General features: G+C 47.7%; 1 protein-coding gene across 2 annotated transcripts in view; it reads left to right on the forward strand.

Moving 5' to 3' along the window:
- The first annotated feature begins 315 nt into the window (after nt 1–315).
- Usp46 (ubiquitin specific peptidase 46) overlaps nt 316–19814 on the forward strand; it is a 71784-nt gene continuing 52285 nt past the window's right edge. The window contains exon 1 of one of the 2 annotated variants that reach the window (XM_052198526.1): nt 316–502. In XM_052198526.1, coding sequence (XP_052054486.1) covers nt 467–502 — 36 coding nt within the window. In that variant the 5' untranslated portion in view covers nt 316–466. Of the gene's footprint in view, nt 503–3028; nt 3114–19814 lie in introns of those variants that run through there. The other variant, XM_052198527.1, reaches the window with a different exon arrangement.

Below are 19814 nucleotides of genomic sequence, written 5' to 3' on the forward strand. Positions count from 1 at the left end.
AAGCGAGCACGCCCGTGTTCCCGAGGTGTAGGTCCCCAGCCCACGATCGGCCAGTGTCCAGTGCCTGGTGCGGCTGTGGGTTGGGCGGAAAGGCCGCGGTGTTGGGTCTGCTGGGGGCTGGTCTCGCGGTGCGGCTGGCACGGAGTGGGACCCTAGGGCGGAGGAGCAAGAACGGCTTCCAGCGGGGTTAGCTGAGCGGGTCCTGGCAGGCAGCGGCCCCGGTTCGGCGCCTCCCGGCTCCGGGCTCCTCCTCCCGCCGGCCGCGGCCCCGGCTGCGTCGCTCCGCCACTCCCCGCCCCGCGCCGCCGCCCCGCCCTCGCCGCCGCCCGGCCTCGCTCGCCCAACCCCACTGCAAGCCGGCCCCAGGCCGCCTCGCCGCCACCCGGCCTCGCTGCGCGCCACCATGGACAGTCCCGTTTTCCCCTGGTAAAGATGGCGGTGCGCGATCGCTGCAACCTTTAGACTAATGACTGTCCGAAACATCGCCTCCATCTGTAATATGGTGAGTGGCCGCCGAGCCTCCGGGGGTCGCGCACGCAGCGAGCCAGGCAAAGAAAGGGAACCCCGGGCTGGAGCTGCAGGCGCGCCGCGGTCGTGGGGGCCGCGCGACCAGAAGTTCCCGGCCCCGAGGCTGGGCTGGCTGACCGCAGTCCCCCGCCTCTGTCCCAGCCGGGGACCCCGAGCGGATCCCAGGGATCCCCAAGGCGGCTCCATGCCCCCGCCCTCGAGTTGCGGTACGGGCGGTGGGTGGGGGTGGAGGGTGCGAGGTGGCCGCACACCGATGTCCCGAGGGAGGACCGCGAGGGAGGACCGCGAGGGTACGAGCCAGGAGTGGGAGGAAGTAGATCCTCCTGGTGCAGTAAATAAACCCTTACTGGACTCACTGACTGTCCTCTGCTCCGTTTGGAGTTCAGCCTTGATTGTATTCACTTTGCAACAGCAGTGCTCTTACCAGTAGAAATTGGATAGACATAAAAGCTCACACACACACACACACACACACACACACACACACACACATATCCAGGTGAAGAATCTGGTTAGAGAGACAAACTAAAACCTGGTATGGGAAAATCCCGTGCAATTTGTTCTGGAGGCCTCAGTTTCCCCACCTGCATGCAGGAGATTGTAAGGCAGCAGGAATGTTTGCAGGCCCTGGGAGTGAGGTGGCTGTGGGTGTGAGGAAGTCTCCAGGGGTCATCCTGCCCCGCCTCCTCTCCGTTTAGCTTGGGCACTGCTTGCCTGTCTGATGGGATGGGGGGGGGGGGGGCAAGAGTTGGGGGCGCTGTTACCCAGAGGTCACTTTAATTTGGTTTTCCTCCATTACTTCCCGATTCTGTTTAGTTTCCTCGGGACCAGTTTCCATCCTTTGGGTCCTCTGAGTGTCCTCAGCTGGCACCCCTACTTATGAGAGCTTTAGGGAGGTCACTTTGGGGTAAGGCATTACCTTTAGTGTGTGGGACTTGAGGGTGTGTGCTGTGCCCGCACTCTCTGGATCCTCCCCCCTTCAAACTGGAACATTATTGTTTTTTTTGGGGGGGGGTGCCATTTTGGGGAATTATCATCCCCCCACCCCCACCCCACCCCTCACCCCCGTCACTAAGTTAGATAGTAATACTAGCATCTAGAAGGAATCTGAGGAGGCCTGATTAAATAGGCCTCAGGTAAGGTGATCTGGCTGCCCTTCCCCCGTCATATAGCTCTTTAAATCTTCTGTCCCACATTCTGTTGCAAGATCAACACATGGCACAGGGCATTAAGGAGCCATGTGTTAGCTCAGGTGGAGTTGAGACCTGCTGGGGCTGGCTCCAGCTCTCCGTCTCTCTGCTCTTTGCCAAGGCCGGCAGAGCAAATGCAGGAGCTTGTGGAGTGCTAGCTGCCCGCTTGGTACAAGTCTCCTTAGATGATGCCTCCTAGAGCCTTGCTGGTTTCCCTTTCTGCTGGAAGACACAGGTTTCCTGCTTCTTCCTGTTCAGTGACATTAATGCGGCTAGATGCCCCGAGAGGACAATGCATTTCTTCTCAGTGTCTCTGCTGTGACTGAGCTCCTGTGGGGAACTGGGAAACCACAGTAGCTTCATTGCTGTATTTCCCGCCTGTGGGGTGGCCGCAGGCCTACGGGCTCCTTCTGAGGCTCAGTGCCTGCTTGTGGGGCTCTGCCTGTCCAGTTTGCATTCAGTGGAACCCGAGAGCAGGCATGTCCACATGTCCCACGGGGAAGTCCGCCTCCGGCTTGTTTCTTGCCCTTGCTGCAGCAAGGACTTCTTGACACACCTGGACAGAATGTCACAACCTGTTTTCTCAGTGAAACTCAGCCAGGGAGACAAGCCTCTGGGAGGACAAGAGAGGCATGGATGAGCCAATAGTATGTCACTAGAATAAACACTTCTGGTGACCAAGTTAAAGCCTCCCTTCCCGCGGTGAAGTAAACCTAATATGTTTCTGTTTTAGACACTGTCTCTGGTGAGTGGAGAAATGTTTGCATTCTCATGTGAGACTCTAGGTTCAGCCCTGCTTGTATATTTCTTTGTGGCTTGTGAAACAGGGGGTCGTTAGCCCAGGTAGACCTCCAGCGTGGGATCACCTTAAGCACTAGATGACAGGCAGATGTGTCCTGCTTCATCCAGCTTTCAAGTCCGTCCCACTCTGAACACAGCAGCCTCACAGCAGCCTCGTGTCCTTGAGCAGGGTTCTTCCTTGCCTCAGCTTTTATTTGTGAAAATGGGCTGATAATGGCTGCATTCCAGGAGCGAGTTCCCGGGGCTCAGGGCCCAGGACATAGTACATTCTCAGCAAGCAAGCGGCCGCTGTGGTCAGTCCCTTCTTTCTCGTCATGATGTTACCTCTCATGATGCTTCGAGGGCGCATGGGAATTGGTCGTCCTCTCCTACTTGAGCATACACCACCCATTGGGTCACTTAGGCACAACAAGCTGAGTGACTCTGTGGAGAAGCTGGGGTGGGGACTGGAAACCCCGCCCCTTATAAAAGCCACTCAGGTCACTTCTGCCCATCCCATTTCACAGCGGAGAAGGCTGGTGCTGAGGGGACTGCCGTCTCTCTCTCTCTCTGCACAGCGAGATAAAAGCTGACTAGACCATGAACTGTTTCCAGGTGGGTGTCTTACGAGCCTCTTCTGCTGCCCTGTTTCTCCCTGGGGCTCCCACCAGGGCGTTCACACTTTCTCCTTTGGCTGTCAGCTGGCTTGAGGAGTGGGAGAGCAAGCAGGGGGTTGCGTGTTGTTTGTTTGTTTATATTTGTTTATTTGGCACCAGTTGGCTCAAAACACAGCCTCTCGCAGGCTAGGCAAGTACTCTACCACAGAGCTGTAGATATTTGTTATATTTTAAACATTTTTTGATTTGGGTTCTGAAAGTGTTTAAAGATGCTATCTTCTTGGGGAAGATAAAGCAAGATAGACCCAGAGCTAGCTCTGAAAGGAGCTCCCAGCAGGGCTTCAGCAAGCCTGGAAGCAAGGCCTTCCTCCATTAAGGTCTCCACACCCCCTTCCTTCCTCTCACTGCCCCTCGTGCTCCCACTCCCCGCCCAGGTACTTGTCCTTTGAAAGTTCAGACTTGGATCTTGTTTACTTCTTGTGAATGCCCTGCCTCAGCAGTGCCTGATCAGCTCTCTGGGGCGGGCGAGTCCGTCTGACCACATGGCTGTGTGCGCTGAGATAGAGTAAAGCTTGTTTGGTTGGTGTGTTGTAATTTTTGAAAATGCTTCAGCTGCTACCATGCACACGGAGATGTCCCCTGCTGATAACCCTCTGTTGTTGAGAGTGGTGTATTCCACTCTCAGTAGGTTTCATGGTCTTACAAATAGAAGCTATCGTGCGGTTATGTGCTGTATTGTTTCCTGTTGGAATTGAGGAAATTTTCAAAAAAAAAAAAAAAAAGAGAGAGAGAAAAAAGAAGAAAATGTGACTTGTACTGGTGTAAACGGGCCTAAGTCACTTCTTCATTTCATCTGTTAATAGTGCTGTTAAGATGTGTTTGGGCGGGATGCTTGTCTTAAGTAGTAGGTTTTGGGGGGCATTGAACACGTAGTTTAGAAGTGGACTGCTTTGTTTAGCCTGTCTGAGGCTTGGGTTTTGTCTCCAGCAGTGTCTGTGTGTATGTGTGTGTGTGTGTGTGGTGTGAAATGTTGTACTGACGAATGTAGGGACCAGCAGCGTTAGCGCTGGCACACACTGTGTACAGGTGCTGAATGAGTGAAGTTATGGGTCCACAGCCCCAAGGAGCTTGGTCAGTCCTGTGCCTGTGACCTGTTGCTGGAAAAGGCGAAACAATTCCAATAGAGTGTGATAGCCCCACAGATGGGTGTGAACAGGATCTCAGAGGCAGGGAGGTGGTCACACCAATGCGCACCACTAGAAATGTCTGTGCGAGTCTCACCTTTTCTACGTGGGGTTCTTATTTTTCCTGAACACATGATCATAGTCAACACTGAACCGAAGCTGTAGGCCTGGGTGTCATTCCAGTGCAGTGTGAACCTGTGCATAGCCTCATTCCAGTGCAGTGTGAACCTGTGCATAGTCTCATTCTAGTGCAGTGTGCACCTGTCCATAGCCTTATTCCAGTACAGTGTGAACCTGTCCATAGCCTTATTCCAATACAGTGTGAACCTGTGCATAGCCTCATTCCTGTACAGTGTGAACCTGTGCATAGCCTCGTTCCAGTACAGTGTGAACCTGTGCATAGCCTCATTCTAGTGCAGTGTGAACCTGTCCTCATTCCAGTGCAGTGTGCACCTGTGCATAGCCTCATTCCAGTGCAGTGTGAACCTGTGCATAGCCTCATTCCAGTGCAGTGTGAACCTGTGCATAGCCTCATTCCAGTGCAGTGTGAACCTGTGCATAGCCTCATTCCAGTGCAGTGTGAACCTGTGAATAGCCTCATTCCAGTGCAGTGTGAACCTGTGAATAGCCTCATTCCAGTGCAGTGTGAACCTGTGCATAGCCTCATTCCAGTACAGTGTGAACCTGTGCATAGCCTCATTCCAGTACATTGTGAACCTGTGCATAGCCAGTACAGTGTTGGTAGCCTTTGGTAAATAATACATCCGGGACCTTAATTTTTCTCATCCTGCAAGACTGCAATGTAGTTTTGGTCCCGAGATGTTTCTTAGTGAGCAGTATTTCTTAAAGTCTTTCCTCTCTTAGCTGGCCTAGTCACTTCAGTTCCTAACTACATGTTTCAAACCTTGCTGCACTTACTAGATATTGGTGGTTTAACATCGATCACCTCTAGGCTGTTTTCCAAGGCCCATTTGTGTGCCAGATTTGAATCCTTAAATGTGGATGAAGTTGCTTTCAAATGAAGAAAAACTAAAACCAAAAAATGTTGGTGGCAAAACGTGGGACTTGATGTTATGTGTATAACGTCCACCTGCTCGTGTGTCTGTGCATTGTGTGTGTGTGTGTGTGTGTGTGTGTGTGTGTGTGTGCCTGAAGCTCACAGAGGATGCTCGATCCTGGAACCTGAGATGCATGCAGTTGTGAGCTGCTCTCGGTGCTGGGAACTGAACCCAGGTCCTCTCTGAGGCTTCTCAATCCCCAAACTGAGGATATTTATAAGGATCATTTAATTTTAATAAATCTATGTACCTAGAGCAAATGGTTTGAGAATGGCCAGAACTTTAATAATAATAAAAAAGCCAGTCCCACAATGTGCCTGAAGAGATAACTTATTTCCATGACTCATGCATTCTATTTGCAAAGATAACTGGCGGCTGGACTTGGAGTTTACCGTATCAGTGAGAAAAGGTTACAGTTATGAATGAGGGGCCGTTCTGATGGTTGTTAGGTGTTTAATAAATGCAGCCTGAGGTAAAGTGGGTTAATGTTTAAAGAGAAAAAAAAATCTGCTCTCCTGACCTTTCAGGTCTAATATGTTGTAGTTTATTTTAGGCCAGAACCTGACAATTAAGTCTGCAGAATTTTCTGTTTTCCTTGGACTCCTGGGGGAAGACAAATTTGCACACCAATATTTGGCTAGAATTGAAGATTGTGAGACCTTTTCTGAGTAAGAAGCCTGGAGTTCTGCTGCACCACATGCTAGGTCCTGCCTGTTCATTTCCACTCGTGTGGAATCTTCATGCATTTGGGTTAAATAAAGCTCAAAGTAATTTTGAACTTCTGTTGCTTTGCAGTTAAGAGAACTTTCTCTAGTTAGATGTGGGTCTCCTGCCCACCAGTATTTGTGCAATTAGTTGAGGTTTTCTGATGCCGTTAAGTTGGAAGGCATCAACAGAAAGATACCTCTTCTTGGTCTGAGCTCTGGACTCCCCATGAAGCTAGTCCAAAGCTAGCGACTGGAGGAGCTGCAAACCGTGGTATCTTTTAATCTGGCTAATTTGTATGGTCTAAATACTTTCTTGCAAGTTGTTAACAGTTAACTGCCATTTGTTGTGATATCAATGCTTGCCTAGGGGTTTGAAAGACCTTGATAGTCTTTGGAGAAAAAAAAAATGCCCCCAAATAAACTGGCAGAAATGTATCCTTTGCCCTCGATGGTTCTCTAGGTTATCTGCACCTGGACATTGTAAATCTCATGTTTACCATGGTGGTGGTGAGTGTGATTATTTGCTGTGGTTCCCTTATACAGATCACGGACAGGGGACTTGTTGTTGGTTCCTAATTCTTGCCTTGCCATTCATTGGTCCAGCCCTTCTTGCCTTGCCATTCATTGGTCCAGCCCTCCCCCCATCCACACCCCACCCCCATCCATACCCCACCCCCCCTTTCAGCATTCACAGAGTAAATAAACTCAGTCCTGGGATTCCTTCTTAGGGTGGAGGTGACCATTAAACATCCAGAAAGGTATGTGAAGTAACAGAACAAGCTGCCAGCACTCCCCACCTCCACCCGGGGAAGAAATGAGCTACACCAAACACAGTTTAAACCTCCCATGAGCATCTCCAGCTCCTCTCCCCAGACACAGTAGCCATTGTCCCAAGTTTGGCATTTATCATGTATTTCATACTTTTTCCAGATATGTATACACTGACAAACCAGATACAGTACTGACTCACATGTTTTAAACAAACTCTGTAAATCCGAGCTTATATCAATTCTCTAATATTAAATAATCATGAGGTTTATTTATCAAGATATTCATCATTGTAGCTTATCTGCTGTATAATATTCCTTCAAATGGATGTGCAACTGTATATTCAATTTATTAACAATCACAGGGCTTACTTTTTCATTCAGTATATTTCAATGTTATAAACAGTTTTAAACTCGTCTTCCTGTGTAAATGTTTGTAGTCTCTCTGTGGTAAATGTCCAGAAGGGGATTGCTGGGTCAAAGGGAGTGGGCTTCTCCCCCTATAATATATTGCCAGGTTGCTCTCTGAAGCAGTCGGGCCGATTTGTGTTCTAGCCAGTGTGGTTGGGGGAGGGGGCCTAGTGGCTCCATACGCTTGCTGACACTTGATATTGTTAGATGTGGCATTTTGCCTATCTGATGGGTGTGAAATTGCATCTCTGTGGTTGAAACTTGCACTTTATTCTTCACTAGTGAGGCTGAACATCTCATGTGTGTGCCGGTGATACAATGTTTCTAATTCATGATCAGTGTTGGCTTCGTCTGAACGTAGGGGATGGGATGACTGGGATGACGGAGAGGAAAATCAAGGGAGACCAAAGCCAAAGTCAGGGAAAGTGGGGGGGATATGAAAATGTTCTCAGGGCTGGGGCACTGGCAGCGTGGAGGTGGCGGCCATCAGTGGAGATGTAGCAATTTCATTCTGGGTCTGTTTCTGTGCCGGCTGGGCTCATTCAAGCCCCATTGGGGTGCAAGTCCATGCTTTGTTTGAATGAAATTGGCCTTGGTGAAAATCATGTCAGGCCTCTTCTGGCACGCACAGCTTGAGAAGTTTTCCCGTTGACCCAGTTGTTGGTTGAAGATGTTTTGAAAACTGGTCTTATTCTAAAAGCACATGTCTTTGTCCTTTGGGTTAGGTTTTGTGAGCAGGAAGCCAGTGTTCATCAGGTTTGGCTTGAATGTCCTGGTGCAAGTGTCGTGTTCACTATCAGAAACCATTCCTTTCACCCCAACTCCGGGGCTCTGTGAATGTCACCTCACGGAGCACAATAGGCGCTGAAACGCTTTATAATTCGGTGGTTCTTTGTGTACTGAAGAATGGAGCGCACCTGTGTGTTCTCCTATTAAGACTCCAGACTCCGGAAGGAGATTTTGAGTAAGCAGGAGCCCTGGAACCTGCATTTGGAGATGCCTAACCTTCACTTCCACTTCCCACAAATCCCAAGGACCAGGATTTAAGAAATACCGGCTTCCTGGGTGATAGCATCTCTATTTCCTGCCCAGAGTATTTTTGAAGCTATTGAACCTGCCCTTGAAGAAGAGAACCAATACGGACCCATAGCCACGCTGAAGAGCACTGTCACAAAACAGTGGGCAAGAAAACTGGATTTCTGAGTCAGCCTATTCGCAGCCATGATTGTTTAGCAAAGCCAGAGAGTTTTAATAAAAATATTGGTTAGACGAATTTCCTGCCATGTGAGAGGTTTTTTTAAAAAAATCAATGTAAAATTACTTAAGGTGGTGATTTAACTTCAAAAGCCAGAGAGTGTTACCGTTCTCCAGGTGTATTTCTTGACATTAAACAATTAGGTTTTTTTGGGTTTTGTTTTTGTTTTTATTTGTTTGTTTTTTAAATTTTCTTCTCTGCCCGAGGTGTCTTGAGAACTGGTTATGTATCACTCGTGAAGCCTTTAAAAGAATCTTTAAAAAAAATGAATGTCACTTTACAATCATAAAACGGCAACAAAAATAAGAAGAAATGTAACATGTCATATACCTAGGTATCTTCAGAGTTAATAGATAGGTAGCCATATTTAGTTTTTTTTTCTTCTTCTAGACATAATGCTTAAAAACCAGCTCCCAACACCCTTTCTTTTTGCTTCACCTCTCCTTCTGGAACAAACCATTTCTGGAGTGCTTTCACCACGTACGCCTTTGCTAGGCTGTGTGCCGACGACATTGTGTGCAAGACCGTCCGGTCCTGCCTTTTGCAACTCTCTAGCTTTGCTCAACAATCATGGCTGCGAATAGACTGACTCAGAAATCCAGTTTACTCGCCCACTGTTTTGTGACAGTGCTCTTCAGCGTGGCTATGGGTCTATATTGGTTCTCTTCTTCAAGGGCAGGTTCGATAGCTTCAAAAATTCTCTGTGCTGGAAATAGGGACGCAGCGGATGTCCCAGATGCCTATGTCCCTGGGTCTTTATTTCTTTGTCCTAGGGTCCTACAGTAGATTTTCTTCTCTTAGAGCGTACCACCTACTGCTTTAAGAGGTGCTGTGGTTTGGATACAGGTATCAGGCGTCTTGTGCATCTCTTGCGGGTTCGTGTGTTGGAAGCTTGGTTCCCCCCCCCCCCACCTTCCATGGTGGGACCTTTAAGAGGCGGAGCCTTGTGGGAGCTGTTAGGTCATCAGACATGCCCTAGGAAGGGGCTGATGTTGCATTTCTTGGATTCTGCTGAACAACTACAGGAATTGTCATAAGAGGGGTCTCGGAGCAAGCCCAGCCTTTCTCTGGGCTCTGTCTAGTCCTGCCTTGCCTCACAGCTTGATCCCTCCTGGCCACATGCACTCCTGTCACTGTGAGCCATGCACAGGAGGCTTCTCCAGAGCCCCTGCCATATGCTGTTTTGACTTTCCACCTCTAACACCATTAGCTTGGGACCAGAGAGATGGCTCAGCAGGTGAAGGCGTTTCTGCCAAGCTTGGTGACTTGAGTTGAATCCCTGGCACCCATATGGTGGAAAGAGAAAACCAATCCCCACGAATCGCTGTCTGATTCCACAAGCCCCCTATAGCACTCGGGCTCCCATACATATATATGCATGTTCATGCATGTGCACACCCACAGAATGTGTAATAAAATATATAAAAATATATTATACAGTTATAGAATATATACAATATAATTTTAAAAGTATAAGCTAAACAAATCTTCTTTCTTGCCTGCCTTTCATCTATTCTTTCATTCTTTCTTTTTGTTTTTTAAGGCGGGGGTTTCTCTTTGTAGCCCTGGCTGTTCTGGAACTTGCTTTGCCGACCAGGATGGTCTCAAACCTAGAGACCTGCCTCTGCCATCTCCCAGTTGCTGGGATTAAAGGTGTGTACCATCATGCCTGACTTTCTTTTCTTTATGAGATTTTGTCTTTGGGGCATTTTGTTATGGTAGTGGAAAATGGAGTCAATATATGAATTGAGAATTGTCAAAGTATTCTGCAAAGTGGTTCTGTGAGTAGAAATTAGATACTCAGCTGCTAAAGGGCCTTACATTCAGAATTTCTGACTCTATAAAGTGTATACAGTCTAGATTGGTTTTGTGTGTGTGTGTGTGTGTGTGTGTGTGTGTGTGTGTAGTGATTTAAGCATCATGGTTAATTCTGATGAGCTATTGAGGTTGTTACACCACCACATTTTACAAGCAAAAGTATTATTTTTTAAGGGACCGGGTGCATATGTATAGAACACCTTTCAGGTTTTTATTCTCTCCTGATGTGGGAACCCAGATTGGACTTGCATCACTAGGCTTGTGTAGCCAGCACTTTAGCCATGGGGGGCGGGGAGCATCTCAATGGCCTTAAGCCATGTGTTTGACTGACAGCCCACCAGGGCAGGAGCTAGGCTTATCTTTCCATGGTTTCCCACCTGTCAGCACAGTGCCCAGCACCTTTAGGTGATAGATGTTCAATAAATATTTTTTGATAAATAAGTAGTAAGGATATCTATAGGTTGGTAGAACAGAAAAATTACATTGTAGCCAGGTGTAGTGGGACACACTTGCAATCTCGGCACTTGGGAGGTGGAAAATAGAGGACTGGGGGCTTCAGAGTTCAAAGCCAGCTTACCTTAAAAAAAAAAAAAAAAAAGCAAAACAAACTTTTGTAGAAAAAAAACCAGTGTGTCTCTGGGTATATAATGCAAAGAGCTTGTGAAAAATGTTGATTCTGTCTGATAGGCAGGTCTGGGATGAGATTTTTCAGTGCGACCCCCTTTCTGGGGAGGCAGGTGCTTTTGGAGGGAGCACAGTTGGAGTGACAAGATCTTAGGAGGGAAACAGGATGACTTTCCCCTGGGTAGTTGTGGTGACCGGCTTGGTATTGGAATATCCTGAGCCTGTTTCCTCATCCTTTCAACAAAAGCAAACAGCCAAGTGCCCTCCCCGCTTTCTTGGGCATCAAAGGAACTCCCCTGCGTAAGTGCTTGGCAAGCTGTGCCGGCCTTGTGCATGTTGCTTTTTATAATAATCTCCTTCTGATAGTTAGTGAGTTAGAGTCTGCCTAAAGCACACACCTCTTTTTTTTATTTTTATGTTGTTGTTTGTTTGCTTGTTGTTGTTGTTTTTTAAGGGGTGTGAGGATGGGTTTCAAGATGGGTTTTCTTTGTGTAGCCCTGGCTGTCCTGAAACTCACTTTGTAGGCAAGGCTGGCCTTGAACTCAGAGATCCTCCTATGTCTACCTCCTGAGTGTTAGGGTTAAGACACCATTACACCCAGCTCATCACAAAGCTCTTAACTTCCTTTCGACTTGCCACATTTGGTTCGTGGGTCACTTTGTCTTGCCTTGGGAGTAGTGACACTGGGATACAGAAGCCTGCTCCACTCCTTGTTGAGATCCTGCGGGTGCAGCTATGTGTAAGACACTATCTATCTGCAGGTGTCCTGGTCAATGACAAGGCCAGGTGACATGCTCCTGTAGATAGTTGGAATTTCATGAAGTCTCACCCCTAGAGGCAGAGCTACAGGCAAGATGGCTGCTGAGAGGGGGAGAGTTGGTCTTGTCTCCCTGAAAGATGATCTGATCCCTAGCTGTCAGCCCTAAGACACTAAATCGACTCAGTAGGTTGTAGGTTTGCATATGTGTGTATATCTATGTGTGTCTGTGTGTATATGTCTCTCTGTGTGTATGTGTGCATGTCTATGTTTATGTGTATGTGTATGTGTGTCTGTGTGTTTGTGTGTATGTATGCATATCTATCTGCATGTCTACATGTCTGTGTTTGTATGTATGTGCCTGTTTCTGCACGTTTGCGTGTCTGTGTTTGTGTGTGTGTATAGGTGTCTGTGTCTGCATGTCCATTTATGTATGTGTGTCTGTGTGTCTCTGTCTGCATGTCTCTGTGTTCATGTGTGTATATGTGAGTGTGTGCATATGTGTGTGCGTGTGTGTGTGTGTGTGTGTGTGTGAACAACAATAGTTATAGAATAAGAGGTCATGAACTTGAGAGTGAGTGGAGTGAACATGGGAGGGAAGACGGAGGGGTAGGAATTACATAAGTACAGCACTCATGTATGAAATTCTAGAATAAATAAATAAATCCCTTGCCTTCATTCTAACTGTGGGTGCCTCACAGAGAAGGGGTCCCGGTCTGTCTCACTGCTTCTGTTGTCAGAGCAACAACTAGAGAGAGAAGCTCACGGCTCTCTCCTAATCACCCTGCGCTGTAACAGGAGACTGTGCCATTTATTCCTCAAGCCTGACTTCTGAAAGTAAAAGCAGTGCTGAAGGTGGTTGTGAGGTGCTGGCCACTCCACTGTGCCTGGAGTACGAGTTCTTCATGGAGATGTCCAGAGAGCGAGCGAGTGAGTGCCCATTAGTTAAATGCCAGGCTCCAGGGCACTTTGGTAAGTGGAGGAGATCTGGCCATTGGTCTAGGAAGACGCATATGGAGTAGAGAAATGAGGGCAAATAGAAAATGTAAGTACAGTGACATTAGAAACATTTGTGTGTGAGTGTGTGTATGTGCACATGTGTGTATATATATACATGTGTGCATGTAATCATGTGTGTACATGTGAATGTGTGTGTACATGTCTGTGTGTGTCTATTTGTGTATATATGTATACATATATGTATGAGTGTATGAGGGTTCACACATCTGTGTATATCTGTGTGTCTGTGTGTATATGTCTGTGTGTGTATCTGTATTTATGTGTATGTGTCTGTGTGTTTGTGTGTATGTGTATCTGTCTGCCTGTGTATGTCTATGTATGTGTGTACCAGTGTATGTATGTGTATGTATGTGTGGTTACAGACGTGTTAGTGTGTATGTGTATGTCTGCATGTCTGTGTTTGTGTGTGCCTGTGTCTGCACGTCTGCGTGTCTGTGTGTGTGTGTGTATGTCTGTGTCTGCATATCCGTTTATGTGCGTGTGTCTGTGCGTGTGTCTGTGTGTCTGTGTCTGTATGTTTGTATGTTCATGTGTGTACATGTGTATATGTGTGTGTGTATGTGTGTCTCTGTGTGTACACTGGGGGTGAGGTGCCTGCTATTCCCAATTCTTTTTCCTCTAAGAAACACTGATGGAGTAGATCCAGTCGGTGACTCTAATTTTTATCTTATGTGAGTGGTTGCTTTAGCTGCATGGACGTCTGTGGACTACTTATGGCCTCTAGAGGCTGAAACAGGGCTTCAGGTCCCCAGAGCTGGGGTTCTTTGAGTTGGTTCTGAGCTGCCATGTGGGTTCTGTGAACCAACCTGGTTCATCTGCAAGAACAACCAGTGCACTTAACCACTGAGCCATTTCTCCAGTCCTGGTCAGTGTCTCTTCTTAATGCTGATTTTCACCCCGCCTTCTCTAATAGTGTTCTTTAAATCTTTTTATTTCATTTCCGTTGAACCTCAGAGAGCTTCCTGAGGGCAGACAAGCCTGTGGCTGAGGTCTGGTTTGAGTTTCCCATGTTGTTGGTTGGGTCTAAGATCCAGTGTTCCACCCTCTCACAGACTCCATTTTCATCCAGTATGGCATGGGTGAGGCATGAATTTACCTGCCCAGTCTACTGTGGGGCTAAGATGGAGTCAGTTATGCCTCACACTTCATGCGGTACCCATACATTTTGTGACTTACAAAGTTTTGAGTGTGTCTCCTTTGTCCATAAGCAGAGGAATCCAGACTGCAGGTCTAGAGTCTTGAGCTGTCACCCCAGATCCCAGGACTTCTTTCTACTTTAGTGTCAGGCAGGTTTCCTTGGCCTGTCTGGGCCTAAACAGAATGCCGCTCTCCTATGGGAATGGTGGTGCAAAGCAAGCTCATTGGAGCCTAGTGTTGGCTTTCGTCAGGGAAGGCAATAGGTGGAAGGGCCGTGGCTTTAGACTGAAATGTTCTGGGGATGCCCGGGCTGATTGCATACAGCCACGCTTTGGAAACGTCAGTTAGGATGCACTGTGCTTTCTTCTCCTGATAATGACGATATATGGTCCACTGAAGATATTTAGTCATCCGGAGTGTGAGTCACCTAGTTTGAGTTATTTGGTGTGCACAGGTAGATGTTACTAACTGGACATGCAGTGCCAACGATGCAGCTCCTTCAAGTTTTTTTTAAGTCAAGCCTTTGAATAGGTGATTTGTGTCCATGTGGCAAAAATTTTGAACTGTGTAAAAGGAAAGTGTCCAAAAATACAAGTGTCCTCCAATTCCTGCCCTTGGTGGCTAGCCATCTTTGTAGCTTTTGTGTTCTCATGAGTTGTTTGGGCAGGCACAGTCAAGTTTGTGTTTACTCTTAGTTTTAATCTTTATTTTATTTATTAAAATTTTTGATTTTGGATTATTTTATTTTGTGTATGTGAATATTCTGCCTGTATATACATATGTGCACCATATGTATGCCTGGCACCTTTGGAGATCAGAAAAGGGCTTCAGATGCCCAGGAACTGGAGGGTAGGGTGCTTGTGAACCACCTGTGGGTGCTGGGAACTGAACCCAGGTCTTTGCCAAGAGCAGCAGGTGTTAACTTCTAAGCTATTTTCCGTTAGTCTCTTCCTTCTAGGTTTTAAAAACACAGTCAATTTAGTACCCATGGATTGCCATATCTGCCTCTTGCTTTTGTGCCCTGTACTCTGTAAAGAGAACTCTCATCCACCAGGTCTCTGCCAACGAGCACGTTCCTCCTCCTCCTCCTCCTCTTCCTCCTCTCCTCCTGTTCCTCTCTTCCTCCTCCTCTCCTCCTCCTGTTTTTTTTTGGAGGCAGCGTTTCTCTGTGTAGTCCTGGCTGTCCTGGAATGTACTGTGTAGACCAGACTGACCTTGAACTCAGAGATCCACTCACTTCTGCCTCCTGAGTGCTGGGATCAAAGGTGTGTGCTGCTGTGCCCAGCGGTTTTTTAATTTTTGTTTCTTTACCAATAAAACTATAAGTACTGACTTGCTCATATATCCTGTTGTCAGTGGAGGACTCGACCTCTTAGAGATGGTTCTTGCAGTGGTAGCTATGGGCGATTTTGCCAAACCGCCTTCCGCTAGCTGCATGCACAGCGGGTGTTGCCAACAGCGTGCCTTAGCAGGTGTCATACAGAAAACCTCTTACACTTGGCCGGTTGTGGGGCAAATGGCAATCTTGGCTTTTTTTTTTTTTTTTCCTAGCTTGCATCTCTTTTACTAGAAGTGTGCCTGAGGAGCTGTTCAGACGTGTAAGACAACTCAATCTCATTACAGTGGTTTGCTTGGGGGCAATTATTTTCAAAGTCTGCGGGCAAGTGCATGCTACATTTCTATTTTCAATCTGTCTCAGACCCACATCTTTTAGTAAAATACAAAAAAAAAAAAAAAAAAAAAGGATCACTAGCCAAATGAAATGAAAACCCAAAGATATGTAAAACAGAAGCCTCAATTTTTTTTATGACTCAGCCTGACAGATATAGAACCGCTCTGGCCACTTGTTAAAGATAGGTGTTTGCACTCCCCGAGCTGGCTGGTGCTGGTGCTCACACTTTCAAGTAACATTAAAGGACTGCTCACTCCTTACCTTTCTTCTCCCACCACCACGCTCTTTGGCATGAGGGGAGACAATGCAGAGGCTTAGATTTCTGCTTTTACAATCCATACATTGCTGATTCCCCCCCCACCCCGCCCCCACCCGTTATATTAAATATCTCTAATGGCGCCGCACTGCTCTGGAAGGATGTGCGTCCTGGAGGTGGTGAGGCATGGTGACTCTCTTCTCCTTTGGCTGGGAGGAGGGTCCCCTGGCTCATTGTTTTTACTGTGGGACCTTGACCGAGACCGGGAGGGCAGGCTGGGGCAGTGGGAAGATGATAGGACCCTGCTGTAAAACTGGGCGGAGCCACCTTCCAGGCCTTGCCAGGACCCCGCCCCTAACACCACCCCTTTGGAAAGTAATGTGCTGAGGACAGATGGGCAAAGTCGGAGCCAAAGGAACATCATCCCCTCTCTCCCTCGATGAGGAGGGATCTTGGGCGGGGTGGGGGGCGGGCTTGGGTTGCAACTGAAGTTCTTGTTTCTGGTTCCCTGTAGTCAGTGGCTGAGTTGCTGTTTTTGTCTTTCTCAGCTCTGGGCTGGAAAATAGACACCGACTTCACGGTTTCTCCTATGTTCCTGAATTGAAGTTAGCTTCTGTGACTTTTTCGTTTTATTTTGTTTTTTGAGACAGGGTTTCTCTGTGTAGTTCCAGCTGTTCTGGAACTCACTCTGTAGACCAGGCTGGTCTCGAACTCAGAAATCTGCCTGCCTCTGCCTCCCAAGTGCCACCACCGCCCGGCTAGCTTCTGTGACTTTCATCAGCCAGAGCCCCTAGCGGGTATCCATCATGGGGTAGGGGTGACCCCGTGCCACTGTGTAGTTAGATGTCCTGGGAGTGGACGCTGGGCTTCCGTGGAACAGCTGTTACAGGAGATCATGTTAGGCTTCTGAGTTACATCACCTCTTCCAGAGTCGCATAATTGACAGGAACTCATGCTGTCACGTATCGGTCATGCTGTGCCTTCGTGCGCATGGCTGGCTTCCTGCTGAAGCCCAGAGAAGTGCGGAGAAATGGTTCTCCAACCTGGAGCTGGGCTTGGAGAGTTTGCTGTCAGCTCAGACCTCCTCTTGGCAAGTTACTTCAGCCTCCTTCGGCTTCTTCATGCACACCCGTCCTTCACCTGGGAAGTGGGGGCAGGGCATGCCCATTGATGATTTATTGGCAGGGAGAGTTAGATTCAGTGTTGCTTAGGGGTACGGAAGCTCTGTGGTGATGTTTGCGAGCTCATAATCAGAATGGCCATTCATGACACTCAGGGATATGTGTCCAGTCAGCAGCCAGAAAACATTCCTGGCTGTCCGCCCGCTGCCTCCACTCACAGCTAAGGAATTACTAAAAATGTGAACGAAGCATTCTCTGGCCCTTCTCGCAGTCAGCAGCTGATTCTGGAGACAGATGTTTGGGTCCCTGGCTCTGCCCTTACTGGCTCCGTGAGCCTGGCGGCTTTCCCTCACCGTTTCCTTGTGTGGGAGGCAAGGACTCTCTCTGCCTTGGGTTTGTGGGTGAGATCAAATGAACACGCAGATATGCAGTTCTCGAGCACTGAGTACACACTATTCCCCATTGTCTTCCTTCCCCAAGTTCAGTGAGCAGATGTGTCAAGTTCTCTCAATGGAAAGTACTGCTAGGGGGTGGCATACGAATCAGACGTAATCACTTCCTGAGGGGACTCTGGATCTTGTGTAGGGCTCTTCTGTAGGGGGCTAGAGAGTAAACAGTTTAGATGTTGTGGGTCCTAATGTCTCTGCAACAAGTCCGTGATCCTGTTGCTCTTTCGGGAACGTAGTTGCCACGAATACCCAACCGGTCACAGCCGTATTGCAGTTAAAGTTTATATAAACATCTGGAAGCACAGAGTAGGTCTGTGAGCTGTAATTTGCACACATGCATCTAGTAGGGCGACATGTCAACTAATAAGTTACTCTGTTACAAATTGGGATAAGTGCCAAAAGGAAGCAGACAGGAAAGGCCTGTGTTTTACGGTTTTACTGCTGTGAGCAGACACCATGACCAAGGCAACTCTTATAAGGACAACATTTAACTGGGGCTGGCTTACAGGTTCAGAGGTTCGGTCTATTATCATCAAGGCAGGAGCATGGCAGTGTCTAGGCAGGCATAGTGTAGGAGGAGCCGAGAGTTCTACATCTTGTTCTGAAGGCAAATGGGAGAAGATGGACTTCTAGGCAGCTAGGATGAAGGTCTTAAAGCCCATGCCCACAGTGCCACACCTACTCCAACATGGCCACACCCACTTCAACAAGGCACACCCACTCCAACAAGACCACACCTACTCCAACAAGGTCACACCTCCAAATAGTGCCACTCCCTGGGCCAAGCATATTCAAACCATGACAGTCTGAGAGAAGGAAGGTTAAGGAATAAGCGACACTGAAGCCACAGGGTGAGGGTAAGGTGGAGACACCTGGAGAGGGAGAAACAGGGTGCAACTCTGAGGGATGGGACCGTGGCCTAGACAGTTCCCTGACAGAGCCTCTCATCCCAATCTGCTTTTGCATGTTTTGAAGGTGTGGTGGATGCACTTTAGCTTCATTTGCTCTCTAACCCAACCCCCTCCCCCTTCTTCCCTCCACAGCCCTATCACAGAGAGAAGAGCTGCATATGCTAGACTAAGACACTTTTGTTCTTCATATGCCTGGTCATTGCACCCTCTCCAAGTTCCCTTGCTTTGTGATATTGCTTGTAGTATCTAGGCGGGCATTTAGAAGTTGGAGGGGGTGAGATTGCATCTTATTTTTTTATTTAGTGTTAAATGATCCAGTCCTTAAAAATCAGTCCTCATTTTGCCCTTTAAAATTTAGCATAATTTTATTACTTGGGTAAAGGCTTGGATACGATGATGAAAAGCCTTTTTTCCCTTCACTTGTCCTGTTTCTGCCAGCTCCACAGATTCATTTCCTTCAAGCAGGCTGTATGTCCTGTAAAGGTTTTCATTATTTTTTGTTTTACTCATGCGCGTGATTATGTGCTAGCATGTGCATCTGCACTAGGGGTGTGCCTGGCTCCCAAGGAAGCCAGAACAGGGAGTTGGATCCCCTGGGACTGGAGTTACAAAAAATTGTGAGCCTCCCTGTGGATGCTGGGAATCAAAGTCTGCGCTGTGTGAGAGAGCAGCCAGGGATCTCAACCGCTAAGCCATCCCTCCAGCCCCCGATGGACATTTTGTCTAAAAGGACTGGGATGCTTTCTCTTTCAGAGGATGCCTCTCAGGGATGCTCCTGTGTCACACCAATGTCTACCCTAATGGACGAGCTCTGGTTCAGTGATAGGACTGGTCTAGAAATATGGTGGAGAGTGACTGAGCCACTTACTTCCATATGTTGGCACACACCCACACCCACACACACACACCCACACACATATACACAAACACACACACATACACACACACACATACACGGGAGGATAATTGTTGTTAGGATTACAGTGAATACACAGAAAGCCCTCAGAGCGGTGCCTACACAGTGACTACCCCTTCCCACTTATCTGCTGTCTTGATTACACCTAAGGCACCAGGTTCCTTATTCCTTCTGAGCCTTATTGGGGGCTCTGGACTCATTCTAAAACCTTGGGCTGCATCCTGTCACTGGTCTGTGGGATGACCTTTGTCACTGGAAGTCCAAGGGCTGCAGTCTTTTTGAATGTTTCATTGTTCTACAGACATCTAATTGGTAGAGTAGCTTTTTGAATATAAAACTAGAGTCTTACCGGCAACATCCACTATGCCTGTCATCTGTTTTAATTCACTCTCTATAACTAAGGCCTTCCTCTGAATGTATTTAGATATAACCTTGGGCGCTCCCTGGGTTTCCTTTCTACTTCATACAAAATTAAGAGAGAGGTGACAGCGCTGAGATGCAGGAGCTGCCTTGGGGAGATAAGGGCAGGGGCATCTGTTTCTCTGGTACTGATTTTTACTCCTGTGCTGTGGTCTAGCTCACTTCCAAGGATGTTCCTGGTCTCCATAACTTTGGTTTGGCTCACATATTGCAGCA

This window comes from Apodemus sylvaticus, chromosome 11 (assembly GCF_947179515.1).
Source record: "Apodemus sylvaticus chromosome 11, mApoSyl1.1, whole genome shotgun sequence".
Lineage (NCBI taxonomy): Eukaryota > Metazoa > Chordata > Mammalia > Rodentia > Muridae > Apodemus > Apodemus sylvaticus.